Raw genomic sequence first — 12,310 nt, forward strand, 5'->3', positions numbered from 1 at the left:
GGAAGGGATGAAGGATTTGAGATGTCAAAATGTGTTCTGCAGGCCTTTGGTGAATCGACTTTCCCCGCGCAAGCCACCAGTAACTAACAGCTTCAGCCACAACGGCATCAGTCAATTCACCAGCCACAATTCTATAACTAGTTCTCGACCAACATTTGCTGACCAATTTAGTGAAGTCTCCCAAAATGATTTTTTGGCATCATTTGAAATTCCTGCGGTCAAAACGGAGTAATTAGATCAAGAAAACAAGAAGGAAACCGGCAAATTAATATATAATTGATGCCTATTATTGGCATCCTAAGCCTAACCCCCACACTCCTCCTTATTTCCTTTTCCTTGTTCCGTTCCGCCATTTATTTAGATCAACCATTCCTATATGTTCCTCCGTCCGACCAATTTCAGCAGAAGCTGTTTCTACCTCATCCGTCAGCACAGACCTTTCTACTTCACAGCTGGCGTTCGCAGCGCCCTCAACGCCTCCATGACAGATACGGCAAACACATCAGGTGTCTCTGCCGCTTCTATAAAGGACACGCTGATTGCCAAGCTAGACGCTCAGCATGTGGAAATTGAGGATATGTCAGGTATACCATGTGCCACCAGAATTCAAAATCCCGTCCCGCATTTGCGTGCAAAGCACGTTCATACAATAATTACCGATATCCACGAATGCATTTTATGTAGATACTTTTAAGGCTGACCACAATCTCGTTTTTGTTTCCGCCGTTTACATAGGAGGCTGCGGGCAGGCTTTCCAGGCAATCATAGTTTCCCGGCAATTCGATAAGAAAACCATGCTCGCCAGACATCGGCTCGTCAACTCCGTTCTCAAGGCGGAAATCGCAGCTATCCACGCCTGGACGCCCAAATGCTATACGCCGGAACAATGGGAGAACGAACAAAAGGCACAGTCTTGATCAATGGGAAAATGAACAAACTGCGGAATCGCATCCAAAATTCGGGGTTTGAGGCACAATGCGGGATAGCGGTGGTGGGATTTGATTTGTGAATATCTTTGAGATACACCTTGTACCCTTGTTTTACTTTTACACTACTTTTATATGGATACACTTGGTTCGGGCGTTTGGGAAATACTGTTTCTATATCCTTCAAGGCAAAGATTAACGGGATGCTATGTAGGTTAAAGAAATTACTCTGGCATATAGGTTAGGGGTGCCAATGAAATATGTATTATTCCAAATACATACACCAACAGCCTCATTCCTTTTAAGGTTGCATTCTAGCATTGCAGTGAGAGATTGGTAATCAGAATACGGGTCCAGATACCCTTCACGGGGGCCGCACTCATCTATCCCAAAACATTCTCCGCCCTCGAAACTATTGTATCGTAAGGCCTTGTTAGCAAAAAAAATCCTATCCCTGAAAAATCGACGACCCTGCAATTTCTTACCACTAAGACCCGTGTTATCAGGTTCGATAAAAGCCTTCTTAACCTTACCATCCTCAATCACCAGCACATACCGCTTGCTCCTAATGTTCCCGAAAATCGCCTTAGCATCGAAATCCAGATCCAGAGCTTTGGTAAACTCTCCCTTGGGATCTGCCAGGAATCGGATCTAGAATATGATAGTTCGTATGTCAGCTACATTAAAAATAGAATATGCAACAAGCATATTGCATGATGGGGTTGAGACACGCCACATACACCGCTCGTTTGTTCAGGGTCAATCATCCGCGACCACGCACCGGTTCTATATTCAGAGGAATCAAGTGTCAGTTTTTTCCTGAGCAACATGGGCAAAAGAGGGATTAATGCTGTCGAAGGATTGGGGATAGCTTCCCCCCATATACAAGTGAGGGTTCCTTACACAAATGGATCATTGACAGAAACCACAAACACCTTACCGGCGTCCCTCAGCTTCTGGTGTTTGATGAAGCCGGGAACGTGCGCGGCGGAACATGCAGGGCCTATTAATAATGTTAGCCTATCGCAAGGAGAAACGAAAGCAGAGAAAAGATAGAAGAAAAAACAATGTATATTCTTTTGTTCAAATATCTACAGATATCAATTCCAGTGAAGCTGGTTATATCGATTGATGTGCCGTTACGCGACAAAATATCCGATTCCTCCAAAGGGACTAATAAAGTACAGGCAGACTTACTAAACGCGCCAGGGGTTCCAATAATCAATCCCTTTCCCGTCAGCTCCTTGGCCAAATTGATCTTATTGCTGGGTAAGTTCTCAAACAGAACCATGAGGTCTGGCACCTCATCTCCAACTCTTACGAAAGAAGGGGGAGTGCTGTGGAATAGAGCAGCGGCTTGGCCAGCGCGGGGAATTGTTCTGGCGGCGAAACGTCTGGCTGCAAACATAATTATGGAGAAGTGTAAATATTGATAAGAGTGAAGATCAGTGGGTCATTGGACTACAGTCGATCATAACTGGGGCTTGCGAAAGTGTCTGCTGGTAGAAAGTTAAGTTGTGACGTTGGAAGCTCCTTAAGGCCGTCGGGAGTGGGTCTTTGTTGTTCCAGGAACCAAACCAACCAACCAAACCGCCTAACCGATTTTCTTCTCGCCCTATTTAGGATAAGAACTTAAACCACGCATCGCAAATTCTCAATGGACACACAAACGACTTGGATCTGCACCAAAGGCAATCATATATCTTCGACAGATACTAAATCATTGAATGGGATGAATCCTCTCCATATTAACTGCGGAGGCGCTTTTGACTTTGTGTGATTCTTCAACTAGTTGCGACGTGGATGACCTCCGGTACGCATTTGGAGACACAGGTTTGCTTTCATCTATTTTCAGCTGGTCCTTTGGGCCGCCTGGAGTTCTTCTTCTCGTATCGCCGTATTGTTAGGGATACGATCTCACATTCTTCATGTGCTCGCTAACTTGGCGTTTCCTTCATTCAACTAACTAAGTAAAGGAAGGTTGTTCCAACTCAAGTCCATATCAAAGTATCCATCCTGTTGAAAATCCCGTTTTGCTCATATGATCTGCCAAGCCAAAAATAAAGGTGAATTGGGGCCATCAAGATTTCTTCAAATCTTTCCCCGCGATGAAGTGGTAAACGCAGGCTACAGATTGGTTGCAGTAGCTGTGATTGACCCAGAGAACCGCGCTCGTGATTCCAGTTAGCCCTTTCGATGGGTCGATATTGACATTCAGGCTGGCACGATACCCCAGATGATCGCCCAAAGGCGCTGCTTGGCTTTAAAAAAGCACATCGCCATTTTCCCCGCAGGAATCGGCAAAACCTCAGTGGTTGCTCGTTGGGGATGGCTGCATTTCACAGGATGATTCTGAAGGGTCAGATTGCAAATACAACCACGTTTCATTAGATTCACATAAATTCCCTGAGGAAAACGTGGTCTCAGAACCTTGTTCCTTACTTAGGTATAACTACCTATTTCAATTTTCTGCGGGTTGGTCTGGGGGTGGGGTTATTACGCGAGTCACAAACTTACGCCACTTTTGTACGGAGAACGGAGGCCTTGGGTTTTCTCCTGAACAGGCGTACTTCTCTACTGATAGTCACGCCAAAGAAAAGAAGGGTCATTGCACCATTGTTACTGGCTCCCAAATCTGGTATTAGCTCTTGTTTGGATATCCAATCTGAATCTTAAAGGAGCCTTATCGTATAGAAGGGTCCAGGGCTCGTTAACTCTAACAACAGAGAAGGCACCCGACGGCTGGTCAGAGAAAATAAGTGGCTTTAGAGAATTGAACCCTTCTGCTGTCCCTCCTTCATATCTCTGGAGATGTCCAAGAATGTTAATCTTCTCGAAGTTAGTCTCAAAATCAAGCAGCTAATGCAGTCACACAGATCCGGGGAAATGGACGACAGATGCCCAAATTATTCAGCTCCCACCCCTCTGACCTTTTCTCACCTTATCTTCTTCCGTCCCCACCCCTCTTTTGGCGAATGCAAGGAAGGCCGCACCACCTATCAAGCAAGGATGAAAAAAATCAAGAAAGAGAACCTAGTAATTGAACAAGAACTCAGGGGGATAGGAGCAACTCCATCTATCTATCAGACTATTTTCCTGCTTTTCTGTTTCCTTAGTCTACAACTAGTTGGTTGAACACACAGACCTTCATCCACACCACCCCGCCAACATTGATCATCAACCACCTCTCTTAGCCCATCAACCACACTGCCGCTATCTCTCGTCCTTCCCCTCCTTTGATGAACCTTGGAGGAATGATCAGTTCGCCAGTTACCCGACTTAACTATCCAATTCTTGCCAATGATCAAAACCTTCTTGTTCCAGTGTATGGTGCTTGGTATATGATACACAGAACAAAACCTAAGGGCCGCTTTTGTCCAGGAACTTAAAGAGGGTCGACTTGAAGACTTTCTCACTGCACGATGTGAACTATCCCGAGTACACCAACAAGCTACCCTTGACCGGAGTACTCCCAGGGACCCACCCAAAAAAAATTGATTTCACACTTGGGATCTGTGACCTAACCACGCAAAGCATGCAAACTTATACAATAATTGCATTGGCTCATGACATCTGATACTTAGAGTGTGTAGGACGTACATGTTTACGCCATGGTTGACGCCATGATATTAATATGAATGACGCTTTATAATAGAGAACATACTTGTCGATGTACATGTAACTACCTACTTGCGGAGAATTAATCTCCTAAGGTATTTTTCATTCTTCTTTCAAATGTAATGCTTCCACTATCTATTGCAACGGGATCCCCATGTTCAGTATACACTGGTATGCACAATATCCCAAATTCTCGTTGACATCATACGCTATTGCACATGCGTTAAAAACTCTTCTTTATACCTCTTATCTCTTAAGAGTCCCTATGTACGAGCCTAACCATCCAACCCAGAAAGAATATTCCACACCTTCAAACTATGGATGCATGTGTTCCTGGTTGACTGCTTTCAGCTATCATCAATCAAGGTTAGCTTTTTGAGAAAAATTTAAACATACACACGCTACTTGAACCAAGGTATGCATATATGACAGTATGATCTCAAGATCCCCCTTTTTCTATTGGAGGGCGGTTCCATGGAACGAGGATACCATCTAGTTGAGCGTGAGCGCCTGACGGAAAAACAAATTGATCTGTCACATACTTCCACAAATATACGTAATTGAACTATCAACGTGTAGAAAAGTAACTTTTCTTTTTTTAATCCCCGCCTTTTCATTTTCCTTGCTGTGCACCCTGGCGGGAGAATGAGGCTCTGCAGTTGAGGTTGGTTGGAGCGAAACAGAAAGGAGTGTGCGTAGGCGATAGGTAAGGGAAACTATAGTTATGTGAGCGGAAGCGCTGCAAATTCGGCCTCGATTTCCAAAATTCGTTTCGTTAAAGCAAGTCACATCCCGCAGCAAGTTTTGTTGCCAACTGGATCCTGTAGGGGCTTTTCATTTCTCATTCTGTTTTCCCCTCTGGATTTTAGACCGTTTATTTTATTTTATTTTTTTCATTGATCATGGCTCTACTTCGTCCTTCGCGGGCAAGGTATGGATCTAGTATATGTGCTGAGAATATCTCACCAATCGAATGAAGCAAGGAAATGTCAAAGGAAACATTTCTAGAATAAATCGACAGACGTACACAATGTTTCTCTAGATATGAGAGATAAACTTTCTCGAACTTCTTCAGAATATTTAAAGTTCCTAGTAAATCCGGGGAAATTGTGGCTTGAGAAGAAGAGAATACATACAGCAACCACAATTCAGTTCACTCAATGGCTGCCCCTATGATTATTTACCAAGACAAGGGACTTGTTAGTTACGGAGCAGTTAATTATAGGTTCAACACGAAGGAGAAAGGGAAATTTTTAAATAAATAGTCAACCTTACTCCTCCTCCCAATCCCTCACCAAGAAGATCATGGTGTAAACAAAAGATAAATTTTCCTGACACATAGTGTCGAACAATGGCTCGTTTCTGCACTACTGTGAACCTCGAGGATAGTTAAATAAAGCTTGCACGGTCTGGCCTTCGTCAGAAGCGTGGTCTGGAACTTGTAGAAGGCGGGGTTGTATTTTTAGTGGAAGAGGGCCAATACTTCTAAGGGGGGGGGGGGGAAAGGGGTAAATCTAAACGGTGAAACAAGGAAGATGACGCCGTCGGGATGTATCGCTTAGTTATGGTGAGAATGTGAACGTGTTTTACCCTTCTGTTTCCTTTTAAATTGTGCATTTGCGTCAGGGGAAATTTTTTGACTGGTCATTTTGCTTCCCAGATGTTTTTTTCGATTTTTCGTTTGGCATGGGTTGTTTTGTCATGATGTGGGCTAATTACAGGCGAATATGGTTTATAAATTGGGCCCCACTTTTTTAAAACCTTGATCAACTCTGGTTCCCCCTCAAAATAACCACATTCTAACATAACTCTGCCCTACACTCGAAACCAGGGTTAGGGGTTGGTTATTATGGTTAGGTCTGGTTAGGATTAGAACTAAGGTAGATTAGGGTTAGTTAAGGATAAGGATAAGAGCCTGAGAAATATGATCAAATCACTATTACCATCAAGAGCATATAGAGAACATGTTGTGAGATATGACCAAGTGAATGTAGTTTTAATGGGGTCATGGTCTGAAAGTTTAAACCAGCTCAAGATTTTTCGGGTCGAATTTTCAAAGCATGTTCAACTTTCTTAAAACCAACATTCAACTGTACGCCCGTTTGTTGATGATGATGATGATGACGGCGACATGGTTGATCGATGACGAAAGGTACAGGGATCATAACTTCAGATGTGAGCATTCAACTGCATGCAAGTCGTTAACCCACATATCTACGGCAAAAACAACGTCGATCTTCCCGATATCTTATCACCTGAAAGGCAAAAATATCTAAGAGAGAGAGTTATGTATGTACCTACTCCCTGCCTGCTACGATTACTCGAAACAGCCAACCTATCTCATTTCATTCGCATATTTTTTTCTTTCTCCCCCCTTTTCATTTGGGGAAAAAAAAGGTTGGAAAAACCAGCGTTTTCCTTGGCCACGGCTGTCTTGATCTGATATCTATGATCACCATGATTTTATTTACTCCGATAAAATCTCTGCATGATGAATCAACACTCGGATTTAGTTGGATGTCGAATGAAGGACGATCTTCAGCCCTAACCAACCCTGATTTTCCCCGTTCTCCCCCTTTTGCAGTTTCACCTGCGCATGAAGTCGATCAGGCTTCCGTTAACGTGGTCTCTCTTCATGTGCCGTTGGAAAGTGAAAGTTTCCTGCATGTTTTTCTTTCCTTTTTTAAATAAACAAGGGGAAAGAAAATGAATGATGTCTACAAGGTGCCTGTCGTGGGGTTGAGAGAAGGGCATTGATCCTTGGTATGTGATACAGCATGCAATCTGCAGAGAATTTCATGAGGAGATTCAAAAATTCAATTGGACGGAGTGGGGTTGTTGGAATATTCTCAAAATTACAGACCCCTGGCGACCCGTATCGCAAACAGTGAAGTGTTTCGAGGTAATGGACTTTATTTTGAAATTCGTACTCTCTCGCACTCTGACCTCTCAATCCCACCCATCCTTCATCCACTTGACCTAGTTAGTTAGTTACTTGTATGTAATATTGTATATGCTGTTTCCTCATCCCTTAAAAATCAGCGGTTCTATAATCACTTTTGCCTCCCTGGCATCCGCGTCGCTACTTGTCGCCAAATTGGGCCCCATCCGACCCACCGTCTCTTTTTGTTAGTGCACGTCACTTAAATTTGACGGCAGCAGTCGGGGAGGAGGGAGAAAGGAGGCAAATAGTGAGAAAAGAACTTGCATAACTATTTAACTAGGTGTACGTAGGTAGGTAATAAAAACAGGGCGTTTAGAAGGATAACTCTCTTCCCCCCTTTTTTCACATAAAGTAATGCAAATAATGCACAGTTGATAGCTAACCCGTCTTTACAGCCACTTGGGTATGATGAACTACGAGAATAAAGAGGGCGGACCAATGTGCCATACCTGCCTGCGTAACCAAGGTACCTAAGAAGTTGAAGAAAAAAAAAAGGGGGGGGGAAGGGGAGGGGGAGGAAAAAACAAAAAAAATAAAAAGAAAAAGAAAAGAAAAGAAAAGAAAACCGGATTTTTGCAAAGTTTTATTTACTTTATCCTAAATATTTGCCATCTTTCTTGTTCATGTGTGGAGCCGAGCCCGGATGAGAAGGGCAACCTTCGGTCGCTATCGTTGGACTAAGAGCCCCCGTTAGGCACAGTTCAGTCAAAGGAATAGACCCCACTAGGAATAGATGGAGCCTTAGTTATATAGTTAACTATATGACTATGTACCAGATAATCATCTTCGTTGTTCTCGGAGTATGACGACAGTTATATGGGAAGGTAAAAAGTCCATGATTTGGAGATGGAGGAGAATATTTCTCCTGAGTCAGCACGTAAAATAAGATATGGGGAGAGGGCCTGGAAGAAGGATAGCTGTCCATGGCTACTAGGGCTAGTTATTCATATTTTTAATGCATTATTAACTAACTACTGAGCTTGTTTCCAATTATTACTTAGTTGGCTAATGTTAATTAAGTTATTTATTTTATCATAATTAACTACATCTTTCCAGTTGTAGCGGCTGCCTCAGCAGTGACAGTTCCCGAGCAATCCGTGAGCAAAATGTGGAGTACTTCCTCTTTGTTAATTAATATTTCCTCGCTGCTATTAGTTGTGATTAATTCCCGGTTGCTTGAATTCCGTTCTGCTTTTTGCATCTTTAATCCCAGAGGTCCCCTTCTCTATTTCTCATCCTCGTAATATTATTCGTACTTGTGGTTTTTTTTATTTTATTTTTTATTTTTTATTTTTTTATTTTTTTATTTTTTTATTTTTTTATTTTTTTTTATTTTTTTATTTTAATTTTCATTTTAGCAGTTTGTTCGCTCACTACCTTACTTAACTGATGACTGATGAACTATTAATTAACACACGACCCCAATACAATCGCTACAACCGCTACAACCACTCTACCACCACTACCACCACCCGACATGAAGCTATTATTATTGAAATAGAGAATAATAATAGCCTCGTCTTTCCTTGATCCCCGCCATTCTTCATCATCATCATCTTCTTCTTCTTCTTCTCCCTTTTCTTTCGTTTGCTTTCCAATGCCCGCCGTTGTGATCAACAGCCATCTTCAACAATTGTCTTCGTCTTCTTCCACCCGTGGCTTGCCGTTGCCCACCACTATCACCACCACCCCCAACCAGGACGACGACGACGACCACCCACGACGACCACCTCATCCCATATCTCCTACCCCCTCCCCGTCACCATCCCCATCATCTGGTCGACTGTCCCAAGTCGTTGTAGTACACCCACACCTGGTCCCTGTTCTGCTATCTTCTCTAGTACAGCAGCAGCAGCACTATTTACAACCTATCGCCATCGCCAGTTCCACCCAACATAACTGCACACACGCATATACATACATGCACACGCAACACCCGCTCACTCACCCTCGGCCCATATAATAATATTAAATTGATCTGCCGCCCGAGTCTGAAGACCAGACGCTTATGAGGCTCTGGATCCCGTCTTCACCCTGTCCTGTCGGAAAATCTGCGCTGACTTCTGGTTGGTGACTCTCCGACTCTCTAATTAGCGGCTCGAAAGTTTCGGTCCGACTCAAGATAGTTTGTTTAATCACTTCAACAGCGCCAGCAGAACTCAAAAGCACTCTGCAAACATAAACAATTCTCGTTCACTTACTAACGACTCTCTCCCTCACAAACCTCACTACCCTCACTACCCACGCTCACTAAACTAACTTCCAGCTCATACAAGTCAACTCCAAACTCCCCTCCTCCCCTCACCCAACCAATCCAATCCCTTCCCCTCCTCCTCCTCCTCCTCCTCCTTCTCTTGTTCTTTTTCTTTCATTCTTTCCCCTCCTCTCGCTATATTTTAATTTTCCTTTGCTCTCCCAACTCTCTTTTCCTTCTTTAACCAACCCTTCCAACACCCTTCTTTAAACCTCTTCCTCCAATCCTATCCCTTGTTTGCTGACTGGTGCTTAATTCATTGAGCTCTCCACTGTTTCATTTTTCATTTTTCATTTTCATTTTTATCGTGATCTTATCTCCTCAGGGGTCCAGAACCTCCCTCATCTTTTCTATCGCCACAATCGTACCTTGAGCCATTGAAATAAACATGGCGTTGGACAGTACCCCAACGGCGGGTACTACCACCGCGGGCAATTCTAGCGATTTTGTGAGATTATCCCCTGCTCTCCCTCTTCTGTCTATTTATTTTCATTCTTTTTTTATTATTATATGTCATAGTATATATGTGTTATATCTAATCTCTCGAATGTTGCATTACTAATTTGAGCGTCCGTCTCTTCTAGGTTCGAAAACTCTACAAGTAAATACCTCCCCGATCGCAGTTGACGGAGTTTTGTGTCTAAAACTCAGTGTATGAGCGTTTATGATTATTCTTCCAAGAACATATTCTGACTTTCTGCCTTGTGTGCGTCCGTGTGTGTGTTTGTTTATAGGATGCTCGAAGACCCGTCGTACTCGCAAATCGTGCGCTGGGGAGATGACAACGACAGCTTTGTCGTATTAGAGGTAAGGCGCACATAGAGAGAAGCTACAAACTGAAATGGATCATGGACATTAGAAATCTGACTGCCTTCTGTCAACTGCTTCTAGTGCGAGAAATTCACCAAATCAATCCTTCCAAAGCATTTCAAACACAGCAATTTCGCAAGTTTCGTCCGACAACTCAACAAATACGACTTCCACAAGGTTCGCCAAAATAACGAAGAGTCTGGCCAATCGCCCTACGGGCCTAATGTAAGTCTCAATTCTCGAACATCACATGGACCCCATATATGTTATTCGCAACGATGCCAGTACTAAATGCCATGGTTTCTCCAGGCCTGGGAGTTTAAGCACCCAGAGTTCAAAGCCAACAACAAGGAATCGTTGGATAATATCAGGAGGAAAGCCCCTGCTCCTCGAAAACCGGCCCAGATGACCGATGAATCGTTCCCTAGCCAACAGTTCGACATGCTGAATCAACAGCTTGTAGCCCAGGCCCAACAGTTCCAACAACTAAGCGATCGTTTTACACAATTGGCCATGGAAAATCAGATGATGCAAACAGAAGTCAGAAGAGCCCAGAAGACAATGCTAAGCCACGAGCAGGTTCTACACTACATGATGAATTACCTACATGGCGTGGATGTGAGGCACAGAAGAGAAAGCAGAACAGCAACAGTAACATTCCAGGGCGCAGGTGGATCAGATCTAAGCCCTTCCCAAGTAGCCCATGTTGATGACGACCCGGCCTCTCCTTTACAACATGCTTCCAAAATCCTGAGCGAGCTGAGCAACGAAATCCAACTCAATTTGGGTAGTCTCGAGTCAATGAGTGACATGCAGAGTCGGCTTCCAGGAGCTGCACCAACACCACCTCTAGATCAGACACAACGGAATGGGACACTACGGCCCCCTACTTCGGCTGGCTCAAGCTCAACACTAGGCTACTCTAAGCTGAATGGTGAACTGGAACAGATGGTTTATCCCGTTGGTGCGCCCAATGGCATTGAGCCTTTGTACAGCGATCATGTCAATAACATGCCATACTCCTTCCCGCCAAAGGAGCTGGATCCTAATGACCCAAGACGGCAATATGTGGATGGTCGCAAGAAAAGTATGTATGTTAACCCAGGCTGGGTTTCTCCGCCGCGCATTCTCGTTGAGGATGATCAAACTTGTCGCCAAGTTGGAGGAAAGTTTTTGCTCTCGTTTTGCTGTACTGTCGATTATGCGGTATGTAGATTTTTGTTATTATTCAAATTGTTCTTTGTTTCCATTCTAACGTAATACTAGCTTGACGGTCTGGAAGCCGTTCATAAGATTCAGGAAGGGTCTAAGTATGACCTCATTTTGATGGACATTATCATGCCCAATCTGGATGGGGTGTCCGCCTGCAGTGTAATCAGGAGAGTTGACTCCACACCAATAATCGCCATGACATCAAATATTCGAAGTAGTGACATTGAACTCTATTTCCATCACGGTTCGGATAAGCCATTTCTAAATTTTGCATCTTGAATGAATCTCCATACTGATTCAAAGCGTTTTAGGAATGAACGACGTCCTCCCCAAACCATTCACTCGACAGAGCCTCCTCACTGTTCTTGAAAGACACCTTAATCACCTCAAAACCATCCCAAACACTATGGAAGCGCCCCCGTCCGCCATCGTTGCCCCCGGGGGTATAACTCAAACGTCAACAGGCCCATCCGTGAAGGACGAGAATTCTCCCGGGCCATCCCCAGCAGCATCGATGAACAACTGGCAATCCCCTGGCCAATTCCA

General features: G+C 43.8%; 4 protein-coding genes across 4 annotated transcripts in view; 3 read left to right on the top strand and 1 right to left on the bottom strand.

The window, feature by feature from the left end:
* Positions 1-376: 376 nt before the first annotated feature.
* On the top strand, positions 377-917 carry PAAG_11983 (hypothetical protein; the record flags this gene model as incomplete). Its single annotated transcript, XM_015847539.1, has 2 exons — positions 377-584; positions 736-917. 2 exons carry the CDS (start codon positions 377-379, stop codon positions 915-917), a joined length of 390 nt encoding a protein of 129 aa, XP_015702842.1.
* A 140-nt stretch (positions 918-1,057) lies between these two features.
* PAAG_05061 (AhpC/TSA family protein) lies at positions 1,058-2,334 on the bottom strand (the record flags this gene model as incomplete). Its single annotated transcript, XM_015845459.1, has 5 exons — positions 1,058-1,132; positions 1,209-1,577; positions 1,667-1,712; positions 1,830-1,929; positions 2,124-2,334. The coding sequence occupies 5 exons, from the start codon at positions 2,332-2,334 to the stop codon at positions 1,058-1,060; spliced, it is 801 nt and encodes a 266-aa protein (XP_015699685.1).
* A 6,751-nt stretch (positions 2,335-9,085) lies between these two features.
* PAAG_05063 (hypothetical protein) lies at positions 9,086-9,451 on the top strand (the record flags this gene model as incomplete). Its single annotated transcript, XM_002792881.2, has 1 exon — positions 9,086-9,451. One exon carries the CDS (start codon positions 9,086-9,088, stop codon positions 9,449-9,451), a length of 366 nt encoding a protein of 121 aa, XP_002792927.2.
* Positions 9,452-10,477: 1,026 nt separating this feature from the next.
* The window catches only part of PAAG_05064 (transcription factor prr1), a gene marked incomplete at both ends in the record, with an annotated part of 2,165 nt that continues 332 nt past the window's right edge, over positions 10,478-12,310 (top strand). Inside the window, 5 exons of the mRNA XM_015845460.1 lie at positions 10,478-10,549; positions 10,634-10,777; positions 10,862-11,758; positions 11,819-12,008; positions 12,076-12,207. Coding sequence (XP_015699686.1) covers positions 10,478-10,549; positions 10,634-10,777; positions 10,862-11,758; positions 11,819-12,008; positions 12,076-12,207 — 1,435 coding nt within the window. The remainder of the gene's footprint in view (positions 10,550-10,633; positions 10,778-10,861; positions 11,759-11,818; positions 12,009-12,075; positions 12,208-12,310) is intronic.

The sequence above is a fragment of the Paracoccidioides lutzii genome (genome assembly GCF_000150705.2).
Source record: "Paracoccidioides lutzii Pb01 unplaced genomic scaffold supercont2.13, whole genome shotgun sequence".
NCBI lineage: Eukaryota > Fungi > Ascomycota > Eurotiomycetes > Onygenales > Ajellomycetaceae > Paracoccidioides > Paracoccidioides lutzii.